The 27,020-nt window shown below is 51.1% G+C and overlaps 2 protein-coding genes across 5 annotated transcripts in view; one reads left to right on the forward strand and one right to left on the reverse strand.

Annotated features, from left to right (window-relative positions):
- The window catches only part of LOC118243105 (uncharacterized), a 52,565-nt gene extending 26,614 nt beyond the window's left edge, over positions 1–25,951 (forward strand). For 3 of the 4 annotated variants that reach the window (XR_004777185.2, XR_004777186.2, XR_007708507.1), the window contains 5 exons: positions 12,250–12,439; positions 13,060–13,189; positions 14,605–14,785; positions 15,416–15,531; positions 25,815–25,951. Coding sequence is in view for 1 of the 4 variants with exons in the window: in XM_050711694.1 (XP_050567651.1) it covers positions 12,250–12,439; positions 13,060–13,189; positions 13,882–13,950; positions 14,605–14,785; positions 15,416–15,507 (662 nt within the window). In the remaining 3 variants the exon portion in view is untranslated. Of the gene's footprint in view, positions 1–12,249; positions 12,440–13,059; positions 13,190–13,881; positions 13,951–14,604; positions 14,786–15,415; positions 15,532–25,814 lie in introns of all 4 variants that reach the window. The other variant, XM_050711694.1, reaches the window with a different exon arrangement.
- MREG (melanoregulin) lies at positions 14,780–25,817 on the reverse strand. Its single transcript, XM_035536844.2, has 5 exons — positions 25,485–25,817; positions 22,460–22,619; positions 17,137–17,227; positions 15,629–15,792; positions 14,780–15,300 (listed from the first exon to the last, which is right to left on the reverse strand). The coding sequence occupies exons 1-5, from the start codon at positions 25,574–25,576 to the stop codon at positions 15,181–15,183; spliced, it is 627 nt and encodes a 208-aa protein (XP_035392737.1). The 5' UTR covers positions 25,577–25,817; the 3' UTR covers positions 14,780–15,180.
- Positions 25,952–27,020: the final 1,069 nt, after the last annotated feature.

Consider the following 27,020-nt stretch of genomic DNA (forward strand, 5'->3'; position numbering starts at 1 on the left):
GGAGAAATGCTAAAAGTTTAATTCTGCTCTATCCAGATTCCCCGGTAGGTCTAGTGGCACGAGGCATTGTGCCGTGCAGCCCCACAGTGCTCATCCAGGCTGACGTCTGCCTTATGCTTTGAATTATTTGCAGTAAGTACAAACGTGTGCACTGCATTTTATTGCTTCTTTAATATTTGAATGGCTCTTTTATTTTTAATACTTTCCCTTTCTTTCCCCCCTCTGCCATCCTGGGAGTCAGGCTCTTTTTGGTGTGGCTGTGCTTTCAGGGACTGTGAAGCAGAGAAGTGCTTTATCAAAGCCCTCTGCAGCCCCACTCCTGCAGGGTGGCTTCACCTCTTCCCCTGCCCCAGGCAGAGGCAAGAGTTTTCTCACAAAAAGGAGCATGGATTCAGGCTGAAAACCCCTCCTTTTTCTTGAGTGCACATCCCCTTGCAGTTCCAAGAGCAGAGACCAGCAGGATGCTTGAGGTCCTTGAGGAGAGACTGAAGAAGTGAAAAAAGCTAATAAAACCCTAGCTGTCATAACTGCAGATTCAAAGCCTGAAAATACAACGCTACTGTCTGGCAAACGGAGACCAGAAGAACCCAAGTATTACTACATGTTAAGCCACTCGCCTCGCTCCTCAGGGCATGCTTTGTGATCACTGGGAGTGCTTTGCAAATGACGAAAGGGTGGGTGGTACCCCAGCAAGTGCTGGTGTGTGCTTCAGGTGTGTAATCATGTCCTCAGATAGTCTGCCAGCCTGAAAACCGAACGAATTCGTGTAAGCAACAGCAGTGATGGAGTGGCTGAGGAGAGACATCCTCTTTAACTCCTAAACTGTGGATTCATCTGGGCTGAGCCAGTGGGGTTGTTAGGTAGGATGGTTTTTCATTTGTTTCCCAACTCCCTCACATGTCTGCCCTCAACGAGGTTGTGGTGGTGAATCCGAGATGAAGGCGACACACAGACCAAGCATGTACCAGTGGCTGTGTGCGGCTGCGCATGTGAATGGCTGTTGTGGGGATGTTGGATTTTTTTTTTTAATATTCTTTTATTCAAATAAACACTCTGGTCCTATTCTTTGATGGGCTGAAGGAGACATGGGAGCCTCTTTTTCCCAGACCCTTTTTCTGGGAATCTGCATTCTCTCCTTAGAATGCAGAATAAACAAACTAGAAATTTCGGGTTTTAAAATCAAAATAAATAACTATTGTTCTGCTTTCCCCTCCATGGCCTCCTTCTCTTCCCACCACCTCCCCAGCTGCCTTCCCCTGACCTTAGTGTCCCAATATTTGAGTATCAGAGTGAAATTTGGGGCTCAGATGCTGTGAGGGTAACGGGGTTTAGTACTTAATGTGCTGCAGGGGTCTAAGCAAGCTTTCCAGGGGCTGCTGGGGAAGAATGGAGATAGAAATCCTCCGTTTTACACTTTTTACCCTCCCTGTGAAAGCTTCCTCTTGGCAGCACATCGCATCAGTGGCTATTTTTACAGTCCCTGCTCTTCTGGGGCCTCAGAGGCTGGGACAGGATCTGTATTCCCAAATTGCTGTGACCGGTGGCTAAAATGGGAGGAGCAGGATGTGAGGGCGTCTGGCATGGCAGGGAGGGGAAAAGGCCACTTGCACAAGGCAAAAACAATCCTAACCCAAACCCCTGCCTGCTAGGAGAGGACTAATTTGGAGCAGGCTCTCCTGCTTTCCAGGTGATGCTCGTGTGGTGTTCTGGGGTGTACCAGCCTTTTTGTAGGTACAGTGATGGTGATAAATGGATGTGAAAGCCAGTGATAGCTTTTCACCAAATGTTGAATCTTTATTTATTTTTATTAAGGGAGAGAAAAGCAATAGGGCACTTGACTAACCAAGCCCAGGGAGGTGCTCGTGATCCTGTGGTGCAAGAAATGGTACCTGAGCTCTTATTGCAGCTGTGACATTGTGCTGTGCCTTCGGGAGGTGCACCACAGCGTCTCTCCTGAGGCATCTGGCAGAGTTTGGGGCTTTTTCTTATCTTGCAAAGGACCATATTGTGCTCCAAGGTAACAGAATGGGCTCTGATCCCCAAACTCCCTTCCACGTGAAGACTCTTTCCATGGTAAGTGATGGCTGCACTTGTTCTATCAAAAAATCATAAAAATGAGAGGCTAAGGCCTCTCACCCCCACTGGATGCAAATCAACCTAAGACCTGACTTTAAAAAAATATACATATTTTTATATATATAATCTTAAATAAGTAAATAAATAAAAATCCATAGATGCAGACTCAGCAGGCAGTCTTGGAGAGCAAGCAGAGGAAAGTGTTGCTTAACGTGTAACCAAAATCATCCCTGGTGCAATGTAAGCCCATTACTACTTTGACTGTCTACCATGACTGCTGAGGAAGGATTAATCCATTCTTTGTCCTGTATGTAGTTGAAGGGCATAATCATCCATCTTCTAGACTAAACAACCTTCATTCTTTCACTCTTTCCTCATAAATTGTGTCTTCTGGCCTTTCTTAATGTTCCCTCTTGGACTTTCTCCAGTTAACTCACATCTTCGAGAGCTCAGTGCCCAGGACTGCTCTGCGTTCGATGTCAAATCGCAGCCTGCGTTTGTGAATCTGGAGGTCTGGGGTTCCCCAAGGCTCATTTGGGGCAGAGTTAAGTAAATTTGCCTCTTGGAGAATGGAAGTAATAAGAAAGGACATGCCAGGAGGAGGCATCCAAATGCCAGTGGCCTCTCCATCAGTCTGCCATCCTTGTGTTATTAGCACACAATTTCTGCTTCCCAACAGCTTACACCCAATGCGTGTAATCTTTTGAGATCTAGGTCTCTTTTGTTGCTGATCCCAGGGCCATGACTAAAATCAGCATTGTTTTGTCCAGCTCCTAGTCTTTAAAGGCATTTTCTTCCTTCCTCCCCCCACAACCTTTTCTTTTCCTTTTCCCATTACCAATCCGTACAGTTAATGATCTAAAGTCTGGGTCACAGGCACTTGAGCACAAGCTTTGAGCCTGGCTTTGGTGAGAGCAGCTGAACAAGGGACTAAACATTTATAGGGTCAGGAGCTCCAGGGCCATTAACATCTGCTCAGGCTCCGTCTTCCCACAGAGCCACGTCCCCTGCCACCAGAGAATGGCTAGGGCTGGCCTGGGACTAAGCAATTGCTAATCTAATAGCTTAGGTTGCTCCACAGCTTTAACGTTCATTTTTAAACATCCTTTTATTTATTTTAGGAGAATCCTACTCACTGAAAGGTAAGTGTTAGCTTTTTTCTTTTTTTTTTCTTGCTGCAGCACCCTCGTGGTGAGGACAAAGCCCAGCCTTTGTTTATACCGGGAAAAGTGCAGATAGCACTTGTTTACTCGATGTGGATATCCCTACCTGGCAGCTAGGCAAAGTCCCCAAAAAGTAAACAGAGGGGAGCGAGGTGGTGTCGTTAAATAAAAGCAGGATGGCCACGCTGCGTGTCGAGCCGAATGCTTCACATAGCTGTGCTGTCAGCAAACACAGCGAGCCAGAGGGCAGGCAACCAGTCCACTAGCACCGCTTCTTTCTGAGCTCTTATTTGCTTTCCCATTTGTTATCTTGGACATAAAGAGGTCTGTAAGCCAGGGATTTGGGCAGTTAACCTCAAATAAACCCTAAAAGACCTACTTCACTGAAGTGTAACAGCGTCTGTTGAATTTAATGGAGCTGGGCTAGCTCTCACCAAGGGTGATTTGGACTCTGAAAGCTTTCTGTTTCCTGGAAGCTAATGGCATTTGTTGGTCGTCTCTTTTGCTTTGCATGCAACTTTGATTACTGCCTTTGTCTGCTGGCTTTATGCACGTCTCCTCCGCAAAGTGCGCGTGTACATGTGTGCAAGAGGAGCCGGCAGCGGAGGGATGGACCACTGTCAAGGCAGGCGTTTGCTTCGGCTGTGAAGTCGCCTTTATACACTCAGACAGACAGCAAATATTTGACGAGGAGCAAGAGAATCAGGTATGCTGCTTGACAAAATGGATAGCCCCGAAAGCGGTGCTGTGACTCACCAGCAGATCATTTCATAGCCTCACCCGGCCCTGTGGCTTCAAAACGCTACTTAGGATCAAAGCATCTTCCAAACAGTCGGGGTTGTTTCCTTAAACAAAACCAAATCATGCTTTATAAGGTCAGCGAGCTCCCAAAGAGCCAGTTGGTGGACTGCAGCTGCAGATGGAGCGCTGTGGCATGAAGTGAAACTGCTCAGAGAGGCTGTCAGCAGCTGGCGCTGACGGGGAGAGCCGGGCGTGGGAGCCCATTTCTATTTCTCTTTTCTCCTTTCTACAGGTCGGTGATTCACTTATGGGTGAAGGAAACTCACAGCCACCTGAAGTCCCACTCTCAGCTCTTGGCACGTAGGGTGGCACAGATCATTTCCAGCTCAACTCAACTTCTCGAGGTTTCAGGCTGGAAAATAACCCCCACCATGGGTCATTGGGAGTCAGGAATTGTATTTAAGCATGGGCTTTGGCCAAGCGAAAAGTTATCCAAATGTGGCTGTTCTTTTGCTCTGTGTAATGACTAGCAATTGAGAGATCATTGAAATAAAATACAAATCCAGCAATTTGGAGGCCCTGGAAGATAAAAAGCCTGACTGCATCTGTCTCGCCTCCTAGAAGCACCAAGCTGTTCACTGTTTGATACAGCATCCAGACGTGGGGCTTCTGATGTGAGCTGAGAGCAGCAAATCAGAGGAATTAAAGCATCCCCCACTCTGAGGGACAGCCTCTGGACAAAGACCAAAGCGGCCCCAGTTCCTATGGGAAAAGCTTGGCCAAGGACAGGCGGGAGCAGAGCAAATTAAATCTCTTTTGAAGCCTTATTTTTAGGATAGGCAGATCCAAGCCACAAGCTGGGAATTCAGGAGGCCATGTGCCATTCCCTGGTGGTCCCTGACGTCTGGCAGGATTTATTTCTGAAGTGCTTCACCTTCCCAAATGCTGATGTCTCTCCTGCTGACTTCAGTACACCAAGCCTGACCACCTCCCTAGGACCTTGGTGCAATCTCACGTAGCTCAGCTAAAGGAGATCATAGGATCATTAAGGTTGGAAAAGACCATCAAGATCGTAGATGTACACATGCAGGGGCTAGCGAGGGGCACGGCCAGACCCTCTCCAACACATACCCTCTATTCTGAGCCTCTGCCAGCTTTCTGCCAGCTGGCTGTGCTCTTGGGGGACCTCTGAGCTCAGACAGAGCACATGAGGTGGAGAGGTTTCTCCATCCCTCCCTGCTGAGCACGGCAGGATGTTTATGTACTGCTCACCAGAAGGTACCCACAGCCTGAAAGCCTCTTACTCAGTTCTGCCCGGTAATTGGGATGTCTCCCTGGCGTGCCCAGTATCAGTGGATCCAGCTGAAGCCTGATGTTCCTAAACAAACCCTGCCTTTAAAGCCCGGCTTGCAACATCCTCCCAGAGGTTTCTTGCTTGACGTCATCCTGCTCAGAGCTCCTTTCAAACAGTCCCTTGTTAGCCCGGCACAGGGCGCATCGCTGGACGCCTGTTCCTGCTCCATCAGCGCTCGGGAGCCAAATAGCAAAGGGATTTATGAGACGTGGTGACCAGAGCCCGGAGGAAAACATTGGGTAATTGGAGAAGTGGCCTCCAGGAGCCAGCCAGGCTGTTTATCTCGTCCTCCGCCTCCCCAGGGGAGGCAGCTGCACCGTGTCACCTCCGTTGCCCGAAGCCCTGCCCAGCCTCATTCATAAAATCCCACAAAAGCCTTGTATTTGAGAAAGGAGCCCTGCCCAGCCCGGGCTGGGGCTCGGAGCAGGCAACCTGGCTTATCAGCATGAGTCTGTGCTGGTGGAAAGCACAGCGAGCTCCTTCATTCCTGCGGGCAAGGTCTGCCAACAGGGAGGCAAACACCAGCCCCAAATGCATCAGGCCATAAATGCAGGCAGCAAACACCATCTCAAGGAAGAAAGGAGCACGGAAATGGTGCTGGGGAGCAGCAGAGCCCTGATCCAAGCCTGGGAGATAGAGAGGAGGCAGTGATTTTCTGGCATGTGTTTTATTTCAGGGCTGGGGGTCATCCCTGCCCTGCTGGAGGAGCCCCTGGGTGGTGTAAATCAGCCTGCCCGGCCATGCTGGCTCGCCGTTCGTGTGGGAAGCGTGGCTGCCACCTGTCTGCCTCGCTAACCGGGTCAGCCCCTACAGGCAGCCACCTTTTTATGGCTGCGGCGTCTGGCTTTCCAACATAATTCTTCCTTTCCCCCGTCCCAGACTCTCTGTTGAGTCTGGCCTCTCACTCTCTGTAATTGAAATATAAGCATTGCTGTGCATCAGACAGGCACGGGCTTTCTTTCTGTGTTTTTTTTCCCCCCCTTTTTTTTTCCTAATTTCTTTCATGGTGACCCACAGGAGCACGGCTGTAACTTTAAATACCTTCCAGCACCACCGGCTGAAATGAGGTTGGGGAACGGGGAGAATTAAAACATGTTTCAGAGGAGCACGCAGGAGGAATACAAATAGGAAGAGAGAACCTGAAACCAGCATTTTGTAGGGTCTTTTGCAGAGAATAATACCAGCTCAGGAGGGGATAGTGCCTGTAAGGGCAGGAGGAGACAGCTGTGCTATCTCCTTCCCCAGGTCTTACGTGGAGAGATCGACATGCTCCAGGGTGGGCACACGTAGGCTCCCGGGTGTCTTTCAGCTCTTCCATCACACTATGTTGTCTAAGTGCTCCCCTCCACCTGGCAAGGACTTCTCCTCTCCTTTCAGAGCAGACACGTGGTCCTACAGAAGAGTAAAGCCAAATAAAAGCCTGGACTGAAATGGCAGAAACTGGGTGCACCCCCTGATGTTCTCCAACCACAAGCAGAAAACATCGCATCTGTCTTTTCCTGGGTGGGAAACCATTGAAAAAAGCTACAAGGAGAGCTGTAAATTCAGTCAAACTGAAAAGCTGCTAACTAGGGAAGTACGTGTTTGCTGCCCTCCCCTTGTTGGCTGAAGACTCATACCCCAGAGCCGGAGCAGATGCCCTTTGCTCCTCGCTGTCGTGCATCACGTTTCCACCCAGGAAACGGGTCAGCAGCTCCCGCTGCCCTTTCCCGGGCTGAAATCAGCTCTGTGTCTTCAAAGAACACAGATCATTCCCAGGTAGCTGGGGATGGAAGAAACCATACAGATGTCGTGCTCAGGGCTGTGTCCCGAGACACCTGGAACCGGCGGAGCTGCGGTGATTTATGTGAGCCTCCAGCAGGGCACGGACCTCTCCTCTTGTGCTCGGTCATAAGGCTGATCCCACCAAAGCCACTGAGAGGGAAGGAGCCCGATGGGGTGGCATCCTGAAAACCTTACTACTCAAGGGTTTGGGTTTTTCTGCGTCCCATTTCTGCTCCCGGAGATTTGGAAGTGCAGGAGCATCTCGAGGATGCTGCCTGCCGTGAGTGATGGTGCTCGGTTTGCCCCAGGGATGCAGCCCAGGTGTGCTGCACTGACATCCCACTAAACCACCATCCCTGGTGGCTGGGAAAGGAATCCAAGCAAAAAACAGTGTTGGGCATGCAGCTAGCAAGAAGATAAACTGCTTCAGTCAGGTGTGCGTACAGCTCTGCTGCAGATAGCCATGCTGACCTCCTCTTTACCCACGGTTTGCTGTTCCCTGCATGTAACCCCACATTTCCGTGGAAGATTGTAGGACAAATGGATGTGTTATGGCCTTGTGCGTGTTAGGAGGTGATTACCCTGCAGGGTAATTCTGATCCTTGTAGCTGCAGCTGGGCAAAGGGAAGCCCACTGTCAAACAGTTCACAACATCAGGATTGCAACATCCCTCTCCGAGCAAGCCTATTTCCACTTTTGCTCCCTTCTTCAAGGCTTCCTTTACCCAATGCCAGCTCACCAAGTGTAGCCAGTCCTTAATGTGACAGAAATGGGGAAAAAATTGCAAATAACATTTCCAAAAAGAGGCTGCAAGCACAGGAATGCAGAGTGGGGTGGTAGTGGACCACTTTTCTCTTCTGGATAACCCTTATTCAGCACTGAGAAATGTGTTTATTTGTACTTCGAGGCTGCTCAGCCCTCCCAGACTTGAGCCTTGAGTTCTCCCTGCTGAAGCCAGTGCTCTATTTGCATGAAACCTTACACAAGGAAAGAGTTTTGTTGTCTCTAGCAAGTCTTTCTGTGGTGGGTGGGAGTCAGTCCCAGGCCGCCGGTTGTGCCAGCACTGCAGATTTTGCGGTGAAGCTGTAGGCTTGCCTACTGTCAGCTCGCATGGTTTCATGGTTACATCTTGCTCGAAATATTGGAAAATCCTGGTAATCGCTGACGTCAGGTGCTCCTGGTCCCCATCAGCCCCCTGCCACCCTGTTGACTCCTAAAACCTGCAGGTTTGCAGTAATAAAAACTAGGAAATGGGGAGGTGTGAGGGGTTAGGCTCAAAGGCAGAAAATGTGTCGTGGTGAACGTAATACAAAATAGGTGTAATAAAATGTCAGGAAAGGATTTGAAAATAGGCAATGGGTTGAAAAACAGGCCTCAGTTTTTATAACTGGTAATGTAAACTGTCAGTGCTAAGGAAAATAAAGGCTGGTGTTGGAGGAGACAGCTGCCCTGAGCCTGCAGATGCTCCACAGTAGGAGCGTGAAGCACACATTACTGTTGGACTTCTTGGGAGCTTAAATAGCACATAATGTAAAGAGGAATTAACATTACTAAGCAGTATTTGTGGTTCCAGGAGCAGAAACTGCACCAAGGCTTCCTGCTCGTCTGCTGTCTGTCTAGCAGGGTTTGTGCTGGCTCAGAAACAGGAGGGCTGGATGTGCGCAGCTGGTCCTAGAGCCATGCAATCTCTTGTAATCAGACTTTTTAGTGCCCCTGCTGCATGAGGAGTGGGTAATAGTGAGAGGATGCTGCTGTATTTCATCTCTGAAGTGTGTCCAGGCTGGATCGAGCTTCCTGGAGACCTGGTGGCCGCAGTGGAGGGGACACAGGGCTTGATTTCCCCTGGTTTGCAACAGCACAGGAAGGTTGGCATACCCGTTTCATCAGAGATGTCCTGCTGGGGACCGGGCTGCAGGTTCACCAAGCATCTGGCGTGTTCATCAGGAAGCTGTAATTAAGCCCCCAGCACGGGAACGGTGGTGCACAGGTCCAGCACGACTCTTCACATAGTTGAGCAAGAGGCAGGTTTAATATTGGGTGGGCTTCCTAAGCTGGTCACTGCTCCCGGTGTGTTTGCACATCCCCTGGGGAAGCTCCTTCCCTTCTGGAGAGCAGAATCAGAGCGTGAGCCAGTTTGGTGCTTTGCACCCTCTGTAATTCCCCTCTTTTGTCGCAGGCTGCAGAGAACCGACCCCGAACGCGTGGTTACCCAAACTCGGGTAATTTCGGGGATGCATCTTGTCCAATGAGGTGGGAAGGAAAAGTGAAACAATTTTCCATGCAGTTGGGCAAGCTATGGCCAAATCACCCTGTAAAACTGCGTCTGATTAGTTCAGGGCCAGTCGCTGTACGTTAACTGTGCGATGGAGGCAAGGGGCTGCATCTGTGTTCAATTGGGACAGATAAACTGCAGGCAAGCCAAATTCCTCGGCATGCCTGCACACATCCTGTGCAGGGCTGCAGTCTCTCTGGGTGATCTCGCTTCAACATGGCCTCAGAGATTAAAAGGTGCCCTTCCCTCATGTTTTGAAGCAATTTTCACTCGAGAAGTAATCCGGGTATTACTGGCTGCCATGCGGCACACTTTGCTAGGGAGCTCACACCAAAGATTTAAGTATTGGATGGGGGGGATTTTAAACTAAACTTACTGATCATCTGCCTGGAAAATAAGAGTTTTCAGAGCTGAAACTGCTTGCAGGAGGAATAGGTATTCTCCTGAATTAAAAGAAAATGTTCAAAAGGCACTGCTGTGATCTAAATTCGAAGTTCTATTTTTCTGAGTAGAAACAATGCTTTATCCGGCTTACACTAAAAAGCTGGAGAGCATTAAAAAAAATGTCAAAACTGAATCAAAGCATCTTGAAACTATTATAGCAGAGTGTTTTGGATAATAGGCTTGTGAACGGTTGTGAGATACAAAGTTTTGCTGGAAGACAGACGAAGAAATATCAGACTCTTGACAATTCCCTCAATGAAGCAACACCACTTTGCCATCGGCCCCAGTAGGTCTGAACGCCCTCCCCATCTGGCACCGGGATAACCCGATGGGCAGACAGAGATGGGGCAGCTCTGGGAATGGAAGCCAAATTTCCAAACCCCATCAGCAAATAACGCTGTTCCTTTCCCTTCCTTCCCTTTCATGTTTTCCATACAAATCGTTCACACCATCTTCAAAAGGGAGAGAATATTTCAGAGGGGGGTGTTGGCCAAGATGACCTCCTCTGTCCCGAATTTCCCCCGTGATCGCTACGCTATGAGAAATGTGTGGGCTTTATTTCCTTCCATCAGACAGGCATAGGTCCTCTTGCTGCTTGTGGAAATCTCTTCAGGAGCCATCCTTGTTATTTTTGAGACTTTGATGCCGAAGAGGACTGGATGGGCAGTTGGCAGAAGTTTTGTTTTTGACTTCAGAAGTGTCTGGACTTGCCCTGGTGTTTGTGTCTCTACAGTCTGACTCAAGCCCTGCCGAAGCCAAGGGGAAGTGTCCCAGTAGCTTTGCAGATATAAAGTTGCCACTCTCAGAGGGATAAAATTCTGGTAGCTCGTCTCATCAATGTTTCTTCTTTCTGATCTGCCAGTGAACTTCCACCGAGCAGACTTTATTTTAATGACGGTTATCCAGGCGTACACAAACACATTTCATCCCGCCGATGCTCCTCAGATGACGCACCCTGCAGCACCATCAAAACCCATTTTGGCACCGACGCTGTACCCATTGCACACAACCTTCTCCACCTGCCAAATTCCCTTCCCTTTCCTTGGGCAGTGGCTGGGCTGTGCCTATTTGCCTCTGTTTGCTGCTCTACTATAGCTCTTGCTAGTTTGGCTGCCTAAATCTCTTTATTTTTTTAATGGTGCTGGGATCCCACCTTGCCAAGGGTGCCCACAGCCTCGATGGTGTCTTCCTTTCCTAACCCAAATATGACAAAATAGTCAACGGAATCTATTACTTGGAGAAAATAACTGTTGTTATTGAAGGATAAGGATAAAGTTTATAGGGGGAGGTAGGACTTTGCATGAGATCAGCTGATAGTAAAACCAGACAAGCTTTTGGCCATGCAGGTCTTTGCGTAGGGCACTCAGCAGAGGCCAGTGAGCAGATTTCTCCACGGCCTCCTTGTGCAAGGGCAGCTCCCTCCGCAAGGTTTGCAATTTGTAAGCCAAGGAAATGCTTTCAGTAAGCCATAACTTGCATAACAAGGACTCCCCGAGCAAAAAAAAAATGGTTGTTTGTCTTCAAAGAAATACTTTTGGAGAGCTATTTTGTGGTAAGTCACTCAACATTACTGATCCTCATTAGATTAGAAAAGTACAGGCTTTCCCTCCAGGAAAAGTATGTAAGTGTTGGAATTTCTAACGTTAGAAATGATTGAAACTGAGGGGTTTGAAATGGTAATTTTTCCTATGGCTGAAATTTAGTAGACGACAGTTTTCTTTCCCATGTCCATTCTCATTACTTATCAGAAGTGCGGGCGTGATTTACATCCCTCGCGAGCAGGGTGGAAAGGCTGACTCCTGCCTCCCACCTCCTCCGCCTGCTGCTGCTCAGCCTTTCCCAAACACCTGCACTGCCACCTTCTGCCTGTGCTAAGCTCACAGCTCAGTTTTTTTTCTTATCCTGCCCGATTCATGATGTGTGTCCTAGTGAAATGTACAATACAATGAAGAAACCACGTGTGCACGGTCAAGTTGGTCTGTAAATTGAATTTGTTTCTAGCTGGTCTCTATTTCGGCTGCTGGTTGCCTTGTACATAATTCCTGGCTTTGATTGAGAGGATGGGAGCCCTGCAGTGCTGCTCCTTGTGACCCACAAAACCAAAATACTTTGCTCAGCCACTGGCCAACCATTAGCCACAGGCGTTCGTTTGCCCAGGTTTGCTCGACAGCCTGAGCGATGCCAGCAGGGGCTGAAATAAGCAAAGGGAGGCTGGGGAAGGGAAGCTTTGGCTGTGGGTCATTATAGGTCTGGGTCTCTTCCTTGAGTTCAGAGAAGCTGCCCTGATTCATACCTGATGGTATCTGTTCCAGGTTGTTGTATGAACTGGGCTGGTCATGTCTGTGACCCCTAAGGCCTAGGAGGAGGACACCCAGGTGACACCTGTCTGTGGCTTATAGACAGATGGAAAATGTCTTTTTTTTTTTTTTTTCCAGTTGAAATATCAGTTAACGTCACTTCCAGGCAGGAGCAGAGACCCTGTTGCCAGCCCTGGGAACCTCTGAAGGAGGTGGGCTCCCACCAGCTCCTGGAAACGGCCAGAGCAACTATCGAACATCCAACCCCCAGCTTTTGTCAGAAAGCCAGTACTCCCAGGCTTGAGAGACTTCGTGCACCCAAGAAAAGGTTGGGAAATTTTTCCCTGCACCGTACAGATGGTTTCCCACGGCACGGCTAGGGGAACAGTGGCATCTGCTGTTCACTCTGCTGTCCTACAGCCACCGCTTCCCAGCTGGGTGCTTGCAGGTTTCACCGGGTGCAGGCAGGATTTGGGTCACTGGTGGCACCTGAGACCTGTTGAAAACATCTGCTCAGGGGTGCTGTGGGGTGTACGGGGGGCTGAAACCCAGCTGAACGGCAGCTAGAGGGTGGAGGGATGTCCCCTGTGTCTGCACTGCTTTCAGGATCTGAGTGTCTCCTCAATTTAGTCTCACGTTTTCAAACACCCCAAATGCAAACACTGCCCAGGAGCCTCTCTCCTGCCAGTGTCAGTGACTTTAATTCACCCAAAGCTTGCAAAGAGTTTAGTTTGGAGATTTTTGTGCGTGCTTCTTTCCCCATCTTTGTTCTTGCCTTTATACAGGAAGGTCCCACCATATCTGCTGCACAGGTACGCGTAGCTTTTCCTCTCTTAAAGCCTAAAGATATTTTTTAAATAGGACAGAGCCATGTTAATAGGAACTGAGGACTATCTGAATGTTGTGATGGAAATAGCAGAGCGAGTGCATGCTGTACCTGTGTTCCAGGTGGTGCATCCTCTACTGCCCATCTCTGGGGCACAGCCAAAGCCTTGCTGCAAGACAAACTGAGCCAAGCTTCCTTCTCCTGCCAGCACAGCAAGGAAGCCCAAATCCAAGCAAACCAAAAGGAAAAAAGGTGCATTTCTTCCTGGTAATTTCTATGCAAATTAGAAAAGGCAAATTACTCTCTTCATTTTGGTAACTGAAATCCAGTTTGTCAGTCTGCACATGCACGAAAGACAGGGTGTTTCGTGCAGAGGTGGACAGAATGAGCAGCCTGAGCTTGGACCTCTGGGGAAACAATTACTGCTGGCTTTCATGTTTCAAGTTGTCAAATTTCTTACATTCACCATCCTTAGACTTAACCAAAGGCTATTCTGCAATATTTGCACTATTCTCTTGGCCAGGTTTAGGCAGAAGAGCTGGGATTGACACGAGGTGACCAGTACATAACTTGGTGCATGAGTCCCTCAGCCTGGTCACTTCCCCCTACATCACAGAAGGGAGCACAAGGCTGAGGAGCACCTCAGGTGGCTTTACATAACACGTAGAGGTACAAAATGATAATATCCCACGGGCTGGCTTTTGCATGGTGGTGTGTACCTTGGCATGGGTTTACTCGGGCCGCCGGATCTCCCTGTTCTGCAACGGTTTGTTCAGACCAAACCCTTCAGCGCAAGAGTTGCCGTGCACTTTGTTTATTTTCTATAAAAACATGGGAGGCTTTCCGAAGTGCAGTTCAACTTTTGCTAAAAAAATAAAAAATAATAAAAAAAAATCAGCGGGAACTGGGCACTGAGCTCCAAATCCCATTGAAATTCATTTCAGTCCTCATCATCTTCTACGGAGGCTTTGGGTCTTAGGCTGGAAAATGACCTTTCTCTTGCAAGTCAACAGGTAAGTTGTATAAGTGTGTAAAGAACAGGTTGCAGAAGCCCACGCTCTACAAATACCTCAGCCCTTTTGCTATCAGCAGGCGAGATAAATGTTGTTTCCTGAATAGGGTCAGAGAGAGAGCAAGAAACCTTGGTTTTGGAGCATGTTTTGTTTATTAAATCCAGTTCTCGTTGATGTCTAGAGCTGAGAAAAATGTTTCCCAGGAAGACTGACAAGCAGAAATGTTTCATAAATATATATATATATTTCATACTCTGTAGGTATAAACAAATAAAAGCTCTATATTGCTGTTTTGGGAGGTCCTAAGCAACCAGCATTTTCAACTGGTCCGTTAGCAGCAAACGTGATAACCAGTGATGAACTTCCACTTGTTTTTAAGTGGTGAAATCCAGTGTTTTAAAATTATTGCTCATTATCAGACACACACGCACACACAAAGATATGAAGGGTGTCCATTTAACATCTTCATGAAGAGCAGTGACCATATCCATGGACAGCACGTGCAATTTTGTGGTGCTGTTCCTATTGCAATTAAGACCCGAACTTTCAGAAATGAATGAAGACGTTGGTGTGACCAGTCTGAGGGTGTTACAGGAGAACATTTCTCAGCAGATCCCACGATGGAGCCTCCCTAAAATCTACCTTTGTTTACAGTGTCGGGCTGAGCATCCCTCGAGAGAAACGCCTCCAAACTGCTCACTGCTGGGGTCCCAGCACCCAACTGAACGAGGCTCCAGCCGTGAGCTCCTCTCCTGCAGGAGCTGGGACCAGCCCGGCGGGGACGAGGATGAGGAGCAGCACACAGAGCAATGTCCCAAAGCTGTAGACGACCGAGGTATTTTCCCTTCCTCGCTGGTTCTCCTGGATGGGAGGGCTGAGGGAGGTGGCTGATAGCATGAAGGGAGCAACGTGGCTCTCCTCACCGGAGACGTCCCACCTTTTTCAGCTACTGGGAGCAGCAATTCCCCCCATGCCTACCAGCTGGTGGCCCCCCACCAGGACAACGCTGCAGCAGCTCCTGCTCCCTTCTCCTGGAGCACCTTGGGGTCCACCAGCCCTTTTCCCATACCCTCCCCATGGAGCACCCCTGGCTCTCAGCTCTGCTCTGGGCAGCCCACTCGCTTCTCAGCAGGGAAACAAGGAAGGGCACTACTTGTGCTACAAGCCCTTGGCAGGGGAACCTGGTCCCAGGGGAGGGAATCCCGCTGTAGCACCAGTGAGGCGTGCTCCTCAGGGCATCCCGGCGGAGACCTGCTTTTCATCCACCTTTTCCACGCCAGCTGTCTTTGGGTACACCACGCTGGCCATCTTGAAGAACTCATCCGCAGCGTCCAGAGCTATGAGCCGGTCCTGCCAAAGCAAGAGGGTTTTACAATCAGCATGGGCTGCCTGGTCAGGGTCCCCCCTCTGTGGCTCTCAGGTTAAGCCAGGCTTGAGGTCTAATCTTCTCCCACCTCATTAACAGGCTACGAGAGCACCCAACTGCACAGCACCTTCGGGAGCAATTTGATGATGCTGCAAGTCACGTCTCCAAGGAGCTGCAGGTGCAACATCTGATGGAGATGCTCCAGATGCTACCAGGTACTTGAATTTCCTTCCACCTACCTGCTCCCCTGTGCATGTGCCCATTTGCAGAGCTGGGGGTTTCAGGGAGGGAGGCACGCTCGGAGCTACTCACCACCACAAAGAGGTAGCGCTCAGAGAGTTGCCAGCTGGTCGGGAAGATGTTTGTCTCTTCAGACAGCTTTAGCAGGATGTCCCGGGCTTTGCCCATGTTCTGAGAGTCGCTGATGATGCTGAGTTTGGTCACGGACAGGAGGGAGTCTGCTTCCTTCTGGAAACCTGAGGAGGAGATGTTAGAGAAAGGAGACAAATGTACGGAGAGCAGGGGCCATCCCTGAACACTAAATGCTCTTGCCAAGTTCCTCATTCCCCCTCCACCCTGGGCTGCTGCTTTCCCTACATACCAAAACAAACCAGATTTTTCCACAGCAAGCTCCATGGCTGCACTTGGGGCAGGCATGAGCTTGCTGCCTGGGGAATAAATATCATTAAGAAAATTCAGAGCAAGTAGCTAGTTTTTCAGAGGAGGGCCACGATCACCCCACCCAAACCCTGGGTGTTGATTCAGCTCCTGCATGCTCCTGATGTAAGTGGTGCAAGAGCTTTCGGGGCTGGCGGGGCACCCCAGTGATTACAGCAGTATGTTGCTGGCAAGTTGTAAGTGAAAGTGGTAAAAAACCTCTGGCAGTAATGAATGCACATGAGATCGTTCCCATAGCAGTCAGCATCTCTTATAGGAAAGGTACCCAGGGAAGGAAAAGGGAGGAGGATGAATCAGGGCAGTGATCACGTAATTGCTACCACTAACTCAGCTCCAGGGAGCTGGTGGCAATGCATCTTGTCTGAAAATGTTTACAGGTAAACGAGTGATGGTCTTATGATTAAAACACAGGTGTAGCTAGCGAGCGATAGCAGGTTTCACTTCTGCTTTCACATCTCGCTCTGCTACGGCCAAAAGATCCCAGGCCTTGAGCTTCCTACCCTTTGCAAACCAACTCTGGAGCCACTGCAGATGTGAGGGAGATGTGGCTGCTTGGGAGGGCCTTTGTCAATGACCAGGGACAGATTCAGGACCTGGGAGAGTCTTTCTCAACACGCAGGGATAGATGTAAGGACCAAGTGCTCTCTCCCACATGTGGTCTGCATAGGCTGTGGAGCACCTGGGCACAGACAAGTGCTGATACCTGGTTGTGAGTTCTCGGTGCTCCTCCCATCCAGATGCCAGGAGTGGCCTGGATCCCCATCTCTTTTCCTCCTAGTGACAATGTTGGGCAATTTTTTTTGGTGCAAGAACAATTCAGATTCACTTTGGAGCAAAGAGAGTGGGTGGTTTCACTCCGATCAGTGGCATGAGCCAAGGAGGAAAACTAGAGGTATCTGTGATCAAATCTGGAAGGAATATTCAGTTCTCCCTGCTTATCTTGTTTATAAAACACAGGGGGAGCTCCCAGCTATTCCTGCTAAGCTTGCAAAAGGAAACTAGACATGGATGACTGCGCATTGCTGGGCTTGAGGGGCTCTCCTGGACCCCTGCCTTCTGCTGGCCATGGTCCCTGGGCTTTCCAGTCATGGGACCTCTCACTCAGCACCACAGTAATGACATCATTTTGTCCTTCAGCCTACCTAAATCCTCCAAAATGTGTTTCCACCTGCTTCTCACTTCTTTCCGGGTTTGCCGTAAGGTATAGATATCATAGTTGAGCTTCTGCCATTCCTGCAAAGCAAAGAGGTAACATAGTCAGGCATTTGCACACGGTGGGGCTCTGCTGCTTTTCTAGGAATTTCAGCTTCTAGAAATGGAGCCAGAGCTAAACCAGTGACGCTGGCAGTGAGGGATCGCTGTGAAGGTCAATGGCCAGGCCTCTGGTGCCTCTGGGAGAAGTTATGCTGAGCAAGGAAGGATATTTTAGCTTGGCTTTTGGCACAGCATCTCTGTATCTCCTTAGCGCAGGCTGAGCAGGCTTCCGGTTCCTTTGAGCTGGGATCACAGAATTTAGCCTGGGTGTTGCTGCTGGCCGAGGTGGGCTCCTTGGTGGGATGGGGAGAGCACAAATCTGCCGCTGTGCTCGGTGCTGGACATGGTGGTGCTGTCCTGGATGGGGAACAACACGGACCAGAGCCCTTTTTTTACCCCAAACCCTGACACCCCAGCTAGTACCAAAACCTCAGGCTGTGAAAACACCTTAATTGACCCTTGCAGCTTGAGAAAGCATGAGCACATATTAATAATTACCTTCTACAGCCTATTGCAACACCTTATTCGCATACCCTTGTGGTAAAACTGGCAAGGCACACTTCTAATAGCTGATGACAGCCTGTAGAAAACTTAAAGTTGCTGCTGTGCATGGTCATGGACACGGTGTCTTCTCCAAAGGGCTCAGCCCCCTGTTTGGCTTCCACCTGGAGCAGGCAGGTCTTCAAAAGCAGTTGGGAACAATAAAAATAGATGATGTAAATACGCACACTGGGAAGGATGCATTGACAGCAGCGTCCACGCAGCGGGTTGGAGCATCGCTCAGATCATTTCCTCGTGCTAACAGCCTTAATTAATCACACTGCTGAGCAGCAGACAGCACAGGCGGACTCCTGCAGAATAAACGGGTGCTCATCTGTGCCACCCCCCTGGGATTTTCCTCCCTGGGTTCAGGGCGGTGATGAATATCTACAAAGGCAGACTACGTTTCAGGAACCCCACTGCTTTTCCAGCAGCTGCTGCCTTAACCGAGTTTCCTTGATTTGGTAAAGAGATGGAGATTTCGAGATGGAGATTTCTTGCAGATTTCTTACTGTTTTTTTTTCTACTGCTTTTTCCCCAAGCTGGCCAATATGTCATGGCTGCCGAGAATTAAATGCCTGCCACGTAAAGGTGCAGCTTTACAGTGTGCACACGAGGGCACCTGGCTGCCAGAAAAAGGAAGCCAAGAGCTGGTCCAGCCCCTGGCTGCAGGAAGGGAGGAGGCAGGAGCAGGAGCGGGTCAGGCTGCCGAGCTGATGGCTGGGAGAGAGCCATGATGCTCTCTGGATTCAGGGCAGCGAGGTTTCCCCCGTCTATTTTTGTTCTGAGGGAATCTAGGTTATGACTTCCTTGCACATCCTGCTTCCTGAGCTGCTCTACGGAGTGAACCCAGTCCCAGAGGACCTCGAACACTGCCCTGCTGGGGGAGAATTTGGGGAGGGTGCAACAGAGAGGCTTTGGTACCGGAGATGGTGCTTATAAGCATCGCCTGTCTCTGCTGTTTGTCACCTCTGGCTGCCCTCCAGACAGCACGAAGGCTTGAAAAGCAGGGATTATCTGGGTGAGGCTGGGCAATGCCCTGCTCTCCACCAGCCTCAGGAACCACCGACCTCTCCCCTCAGCACAGCCGTCCTAAATGCAGCAGGGGGCTGCCCGCTGCGCTGCTTTAACGAAGAAATAACAGGAGCTTTCTACCCCCAAAATTAATCTAAAAAAGCCTCTCCCTTTAACTACACAGCAGAGGAAGAGCAAATGCTGTCTGGCCCCTTGTCTCCGTGCAGGAACAAGCAACATCAGAGCCAAGAGCAGGCGGGTGTTCCCCGTGTGCATCCCTGAGTCACCAGGAGGTGACCTGTGGCGGGGCCGGGCGGCATCACGAGGCTGAGGATGCTCCAAACCCGAGGGCAGGGAGCTGGGGCTCGTGCCAAACCCTGTGCTCCCTTGGCCCTTGCTGCTGCTGTGGGGTGTTATTTCCTCCCGTCCTCAGCAGGGCGAGCAACTTGGAGCTGGGCTTGAACATGAAAACATGGCTTGGATGATGCTCCGTGACTATGGAACAAATGTGCCAATGGGCAGGCAGGCGCCGTCGGACCTTTCATCCCTGCTCAGATGGAAATTTCCTAATTAGCAGGGAGTTTTCTTCACGTTGCCAAAGCAACCCCCTACTGAGGCCATTTCCCTTATTCCCTTGAAAGCAATTTATATCACTGTTTGTCGTTTTTTTTAAGAAATGGGGTTGAAGCACAGTTATTAGTGAAAAACTGCAAAACCCCGGGCCAGGGAGGTAGCACCCTGCACCCAGGGGTGCTCCTGCTCTCACCCAGCATGAAGAAGCTGAACAAATACAAACACAAGTACGTTCATACACTGAGCCGTCCTCCCACATCTCAGCTTGTCTGTTATCACTGGAGTCCCGTAAACACAGTCCCATAAAACACTTCCCTCCGTGCTAGCAGGCTGCCTGCTGGAACAGCACCTTGCCCCATTTCTACGCAACATCCTAAATCACACCGCGTTTTCCTAGAGGTTCTCATTTCACCTCCAGATTCAAGCTTTTATTTCATACCACAACAGGTTTGACACCGCCGCAGGGAAAAAAAAAAGAAAAAGGAATTTTCCATATTCAAAACGTTGACCCAAGCTTTGATGAGCTTCGCTGAGAGCTCTGATCTCGCCCAGGGCGGCGCAGCGCCTGCCCTTGGGAGCTTGCTGCCCTGGTTGGGCGAGGAGCAGCGCCGCTGGCCTTATGCAAGCCAAGGGCATGAGGAATTTGCACCGGAGCTGCCAAGTTTTACGAAGGGAAGGGGCAGGGAGGAGAAACACCGAGCTGGATGTGTCTGAAGTCTCTGCTGCTGTGTGAGCACAGGAAATCACCGCCTTGTGCTGCACCTCGAATGTTGCTCTGTTGTGATTACACATGGGGAGGTGGTGCTCACCCCTCACCAGCCTCCTCCGCTTACACATGGGCTGCAGCTGCTCTTTCAGAAAAAACGGCCTGTCTTGATGTAAAGACTTGCCAAAAAAATGCTTGTATAGGCAAACAATGTCAACAGGCTCCTCCAGGGATGCTTACAGGCCACCCTTGGGCACCACGCGGAGTTACCAGGCGGTTTCCACCAACCAAACCCTGCAGGCTTGCTCAGGGAACAGCACAAAGGAGGAAAACATATTTTTTTCTCATCTGTTCATTGATGCCCAGAAGCTCAGACTCCTGGCATCACCACCAAAAAGGTACAGCTTGGTATGCCTTGGTATTCATCAGTCTGCTGGCGATGGGGCGCCCAGGCTTTCCCCTGCCATTGCATCCTGACCCCCTGCTTCTGTCCTAGCTCACAGCACTTGTCTCTTTGTGCGCAGTGATTTTAAAACAGAAAATGCAACAGGAAGCAGACATGGGGTAGATTGAGGAAAATGCGATACGGGTTTGAATGCCACGGCGGTGTCACGTAGCCACATGGAGAGAGCTGCCCTTTGTGGTCCTGCCAGCCCCCCGTGCTAGGAAATCACGGCGATAAAGGTGGGAAGGAAGCACGCAGTAAGCGCACCGCATGCTGAAATTAAATCCAGGGGCAGAGATCCAGGGGTCAGTTCTCCTTTCGGTCCTATTTTAACCGAGATTGAGCAAATGGAGGGATGGTTTCGTGACGCTTGTGCTCAGCACAAAGCAGCAGCCCTGGCCCATCCCCTGCCCCGCAGCATCTGTGCGCTCCCTGGGAACCAGCTGCCAGCAGCAGCTCCCAAAGCAGCTTATGGCTTTCGCAGGCCAGCACTGTTTTGCAATTAGACTTTTCTCTCTTTCATTAGGCGGAGAGGGCGATGCAATCTGGCCTAGTTTTGTTCAGTGCTCGCTGGAGAGTAAGGAGAGATTTCGGCACCCGGGGCCGGCCGGAGGAATGTTGGGTTCCCAGGCCAAATTTCTCCCTGTCCTGGCACCAGGAAAGGGCTGCAACTGAGGACTACAACAGCTTGTATATCCTCGAGTCTCCTTTTTAAGCAAATTACAGGACCTGGATGGGAGGCATGAGACTAAAGCTAAGCAACGTGTGTGTCTCAGCCCTGCGTGCCTCAGTTTTCCTTGCTGCAGAGCACGTGCATGGGGCACGGCCCCACGCTGCAGCTCATGCAAACCTTCAGAGTTTCTCCAACCACGCTGCACTGCAGCAAGCTTCCAGGTCAGCCTGATGTCATGCTCCTCAGGGTTTTTTATTAATCATGCTGCAAAAAAAATGGTGCAGTTGTTTTGGCACAAGCAGCAGCAGAAGCACCTGCTCGCTTGCCCCCGACTTACACTCACATCTGCAACCCCAGTGAGGCTGACATACAGCACTCCTTTGCCCAGGGAGCCATCATTTAGCACTTAGGATACCGTTTTATAGCTAATAATAGTTCTTTATGACTCCTGCCTTATAATGGGCCTCAAAAGGCTGAAATCAGGCACTATCTTTTGCTCTCCTTTGCTTTGGACCCTGAAGTCCACCCCACTCCGCACCCAGCCCCTGAACGGAGCTGTCCTCGTTTCCTTCAACCCAATTAAGCTGGGTGAAGCTCCCCATCTTCTCCAGGACAAACAATTGTAAGGTGGAGAACATAAAGTGGGGCAGGAAAAGGGTATTTTGATATTTAATACATTTTTCTCAATCTCAGTCATACCTTCTAGTGAAAGGTTTTGGTTTAAGGGAACTATCTCACAGCGGGGAGGAGTTATGGTCTCGCGGTCTCTTGGATGAAATGGGATCATGCTGAAATTAAACGGGAAGCCTCCAGGCTTTTCTGAAAACATTTTGGAGTCTGAAAAGCAATCAGAGAGGGGGAAAGGCATCTATATTTGCTACAGCATGGTCCTAATCAGGCCGCCGAAATCTCCTTTGCACAGAAGTGCTTTGGGGAAGGAAATGAGGGCTTCGAAGCAGTGTTTATGTAATAGAGATGATTTTTCCCTTCTGTGACGTGCCACTTCTCCAATTCTTGGTAATTGTCCTATAACCCATTGGAGAAGTGTCTAAGGCAACATCTCACCGGAGCAGCAGCTCAGCCCAAGGCACTGGCGATGCCATGTGAACCTGGGATGTGGCCACCGCAGGCAGAGCTACCACCATCCCATCCCAGAAACCCCAGAACAAAGTATCAGACAAAACCCGTCCTGGTGAGCTAGGAAATAGAGCCGGTGACACCAGTGCTCCGTGAAGCCCAAGGCAGGTTGCCCGCCCTCACCTCGGAGTCCTTGTCCAGCTGGCTCCTGCCCACGATCATGTTGTACAGCACCCGGTCGTCGTCCGCCTCCGTGTGGGTCACGTCGTGCGGGGTGCTCCACAGGTTCTGCTCCTCGTCCCGCGCCAGTGTGGCTCCGAAGGAGGCATACGGATTGTTGTTGCTGCAGAGAGGGGATGAGAGGCTGTGTCAACCACCCGAGCATCACCTTGGCCTTCCCAAAAAACCCCTTCTGTGAACTTCAATCTCTTTTTGAGCTTGAATCCCTTTTCACGGTGTCCACACCGGCACACCTTGTGAAAATGAAGATCCTAGGAGCGCATCTCCCCATGGCCCCCCTGTGCAATCCCCCCCAGCCTCTCCGAGCTCAACTTCTTGTCAAGCTCAAGCTTCTACTCCCACCCATCTCCTCCTCACAGGCACGGCTGTTGGGCAGTGTTTTATTCTGGACAAAACACGTGGTGCTTCTGTTAGAGCTGGGACTGGGGAAGAGGGGGTTCGGGGTGATCTCATCCACGTGCCTGGTCTGAATACCCGATCCCATCCTAATTCCTGGTGGGAGGGAGCGAGAGATGGAGCCAGACCCTTCTCGGTGCTGCCCCATGGTAGGATGAAAACTGAAATGCAGGAAATTCTGTTTTAATGTTAAGTAAAAACTGGCATGGGTTGCCCAGAGAGGTTGTGGAGTCTCCACCCATGGAGATGCTCAAAACCCAACTGGACACGAACCTGGGCAACCTGCTGGAGGTGACCCTGCTCAAGCAGGGGCTGCACGGGATGGTGACCTCCTCAGCCTGCTGAGAAAATCCTGGATTTATTCGATCAATGGTCAGCAAAGCAGAGCATCACCTTCTGGGGAGGCTGACCCAACGAGATGAGGAGCTTTTGTACACGCTGTGCTTGTTGCTAGTGGTAGTGCATGGTTTTTTATAGGGTTGTTTAATTCCGCGGGGACAACTTTTTCTAGAAACCCATCCAGTCAAACCTCAGATAGCACTGTGGGTGCTTTACCTGAGACATCAGGGCGTTACAAAGGGTGCTAAGAGGAGCTCCAGCACATGGATAAGATGGCAAAACTCACATAAGCATTCCTGCAGGAAGCTTAATTAGACTCAGCAAACCAAAAACCTGAGCAACAGGTAATAAGGGGAAAGATAATCTCTTACAATCTCCCATTGAAGCCAAGCAGACGAAGGTAGGGGTGAGGGTGTGGATGGCATAACTCAGCCCTGCCAACACGGGCTTGCCCAAAGTGTCTTCACACCCGGCCGGCCCCAAACAAATGCTGTGGATGGATCAGGGGACGTCGTGGGGACACCAGAGCAAGCATCCAGCCATGCCAGGAGGGTTTCTGTGATTTTTCCAAGCCTCCCCGCAGGGCACACAGCATCCCAACCCATGGGGCATCACTCGCAAGCCTTCATCGCCATCCTCCTGCCTTCAGCGGGCTTCCTCCTACTCACCGAGCCACCTGCAGCCCTCAGCACCTGGCTTACCGTGGAAACACTATTTGGCAATAACGCTAACACGCCTCAGCTTTTACGAGCCGCTCTCTCACAGCTTGCAGGGCTCTTCCCAAAGCGTCTTCATTTCCAAATGCTGCCCAGGAGGCAGCAGACCCAAGCAAACACAGTGGGCAACAGTGGGAAGCACAGGCACAGAGCAAGTGTCCCCTGAGTGCGCTGTACTGCCAAACATCACCAAAACTGAAGGAATGGGGGAAAAACAAGCACGTGAAGGGCAGCCTGCAAGGCCAGCTGCAGCAGTCTCCATGGGACCAGAGAGGACTCAGACTGCTTTGCCTTTTGGTCTTTATCCAGAAATGGTGAGCATTAATGCTTTGCTCACAGGTTTCCTTCCCATCACTGCTTCCTTCTCTGAATATCAGATTTATGGCTTGGGAAGATTAAGGTGAAAAGTCACGGAGTCAACACTTAGGGGGCTATCCCAGGGCTCTCAGCTCCCGAAGAGTAAAGAGCTGAAATCCCCACCAAGTCACTCCCTTTAAACAGTGCTGCAATAAAATAAACAGCACCGCGCTCCCGCGAGATCCCCGCTTCGAAATATAAAACCCCGAAGCATCCCATCCAGGGACAAGCCAGTGATTAGGCTATTAGGTTAATTAATGTGGCCACACTTGCGCAGTAGCAGGTGCCTTTCAAATGCCCAGCATTTGTACAGCCTTTCCTGCTTACAGCCAGCAATAAGTGGACAGGTGTACGAAGGCATGTTGCTAAAGAAAGGTGCACAGCCACGCTCGCACCTCTCCGCACGTGCACCGCGCTCTCATTAGGTTAATACGAATTTCCTGGGCTGCAGGCCCCACGCCGGGGATTATCCGGTTCTTATTGAGGTAACCGCTTTAGCAGCACGGAATCAGGGCGCCTCCATCCCCGCCGGCAGCTCCCGTGACTCCCCGCTCACTAAATAGGTCACCCCACGTCCTGGGAGCCCCCCCACCCCCGCAGCGCTGTGGGAGGATGGAGAGGTGCCGCGCACGGAGCCACCTGCAGGGTGCAAACCCCAATTCTGCGTGGGCACGGGTCTGTCCTCTTCCCAACCTCAGAGCCGGACAGCAAAGAAAGGAAATCTCCCCAGAAAGCAGCGTGCACGCTGCTCAACGCCACGGCGCGTGCTGCAGGGGCTGTGCTGCCCTCGCCCTCCCCAGCATCCCCAGTCCGTGGGGTTTTGTAGGGGTGTGGGGAGCCCAGGTGGGACCCCCTCATTCCTCCTCACCCCATGGAGACCCCAACCCCGAGGCTCGGCCCCGCAGTCTCTCCAGGGGGAGATGCAGCTGCCGCTTCTCTCTCGAAAACTTGTTCGATTTGTTTGTCTGAGAGCCGAGCGCACGCAGCGGCATCACGCCACGGGGGGCAAGACCCTGCACACAACCCCCCCAGAGCCTCCAGCGGGGTAAAAAGCAGCAAAAGGGGTGACAGAGGTGGGAGAAGGCGAAGAGGGGCAGGGCTCGGAGCATCCCCCTGGCCCCGGGGGCGCAGGGACGGGGATGGGGAAGGGGGGCACTCACCTGAGCAGCGGCTCCTTCTCGGGGGCCGCCGCCTCCCCTCCGCAGCAGCCGCAGCAGCCGCCCAGCGAGCGCAGCCAGGCCCCCAGCCCCATGGGCTCCTCCAGGGAGCCGCGTTGGGCTCTGCTCGCCCGGGCTCTGCCCGCCCCCGGCCCCTCGGCGCCTCCCCAAGCCCTTCCCCGGCTTTGGATCCGCTCCTTCCGCAGCTTTCCCACGGCCTCAGCCGCTGGGAGCCATCGCGCTCGTCCGCCGGAGCCTGGCGCGGCCCAAACGCGGGCAGGAAGGCGAAACGAAGGCGGTGCGCGCTCCTCTTGCTCTCCTTCTTCATTCCAGGCCTCGCCGATCCACGATCATCCCCTTCCGGTGAATTATGGCCACTTGGATGCTCGGCAGCCCCGGGGAGCGAAGCTCCGTGCCTGCACAACGCGGCCGTGACGTGTCGGCAGCGCCCAACGCCCGAAAGGAGCACGCTCGACTTGGGGAGCGGAGAGCATCCGCAGCCACCCCAAAGGTTATTTCCCACCCAGGACCGGGCGCTGTGCCTGACAGACCCACATTTGGGGCAGAAGGGGGATTCGCTGGATCCAGATTTTGGTGCGTGGCCCTCTCTGAGCCTGTTTGGGATCAACCCATCACTTCTCCAGGCTCTTGGCCAGCGCCAGCACGTCCGTGGCACGTCCTCGGAGCTCGAGGCGGGTGCACAAGCTTCTCCACGAGCTTCTCCATGAGTTTCTGGAGGTGCTTCTGCATCATTCCTCGGAGAAACTGCGTGGTGCTCTTGCTCCATGGGCACCCTTCGCTTGGCACGGAGGGCTGAAATTCAGGATGACAGTGCCACGAAGGTGCCATGGCACATCCACATCTGTCTGAGGCCATGGGAGGTTAATTCATTAATTCATTTCAATTTGCAAATTAAGCTCTTGAAGCCACTTTTATAAGGAAATAGTGGCACAAGGTGAAGAAGGGGAGGCAAGAGGAGCTTTGGGTGCCTGTGTGGGGGGCTTGGCATGCTCCCTGGCCCAGCCACAGATTCTCATGTGACTTGTTCATTTCATTAATCATTCCCCCAGCCAGTCTTCCCGTCTTCCTTAATTAAAGGGTGAGATTGCAGGAGAAGGACTTGTTCCATGCTGCTTCCAGAAGGTCCCAGCGCTGGGCTTTTCCGCTCAGCCAGGGCTTTCAGCTCCTCTGTGTGTAAAGCGTTCACAGAGCAGGATTTCCACGGGATGAGCTGACCAGCCAGGCAGGATTTCAAAGCCGAGGGCTCTTCCACAGGTTTCCTCGTAGCCTGCAGCTTGCCCTTGCTTCTTTTCAATCTCTCATGTGCTTGAGCACAAGGACAGCCAGAAGACGTGCCAGCCACTATGAAAATGCTCCAGCAATCAGCCGTGGTAGTTACTTGCACACACGTGAACGCACGTTCCTGCTTCACTTTCCCCAAAATAGTCCCGGTGGTAGAGATTTCCATCGCATCTCATACACTTATCATACGCTCATCATATACTTACACACATTTACACCATACATTTTAAATCAGCC

The sequence above is a fragment of the Cygnus atratus genome, chromosome 6 (assembly GCF_013377495.2).
Source record: "Cygnus atratus isolate AKBS03 ecotype Queensland, Australia chromosome 6, CAtr_DNAZoo_HiC_assembly, whole genome shotgun sequence".
NCBI classification, from domain to species: domain Eukaryota; kingdom Metazoa; phylum Chordata; class Aves; order Anseriformes; family Anatidae; genus Cygnus; species Cygnus atratus.

Bases quoted from the DNA above. Each gene is read 5' to 3' on its own strand.
- MREG (XM_035536844.2), bottom strand. From the start codon at position 25,576: ATGGGGCTGGGGGCCTGGCTGCGCTCGCTGGGCGGCTGCTGCGGCTGC. The intron at 17,228-22,459 runs GTGAGGGCGGGC...TTTGCTTTGCAG, and splicing joins AGCTGGACAAGGACTCCGAG to GAATGGCAGAAGCTCAACTA. The intron at 15,301-15,628 runs GTGAGTAGCTCC...TTGCTTTGGCAG, and splicing joins AGCGCTACCTCTTTGTGGTG to GACCGGCTCATAGCTCTGGA.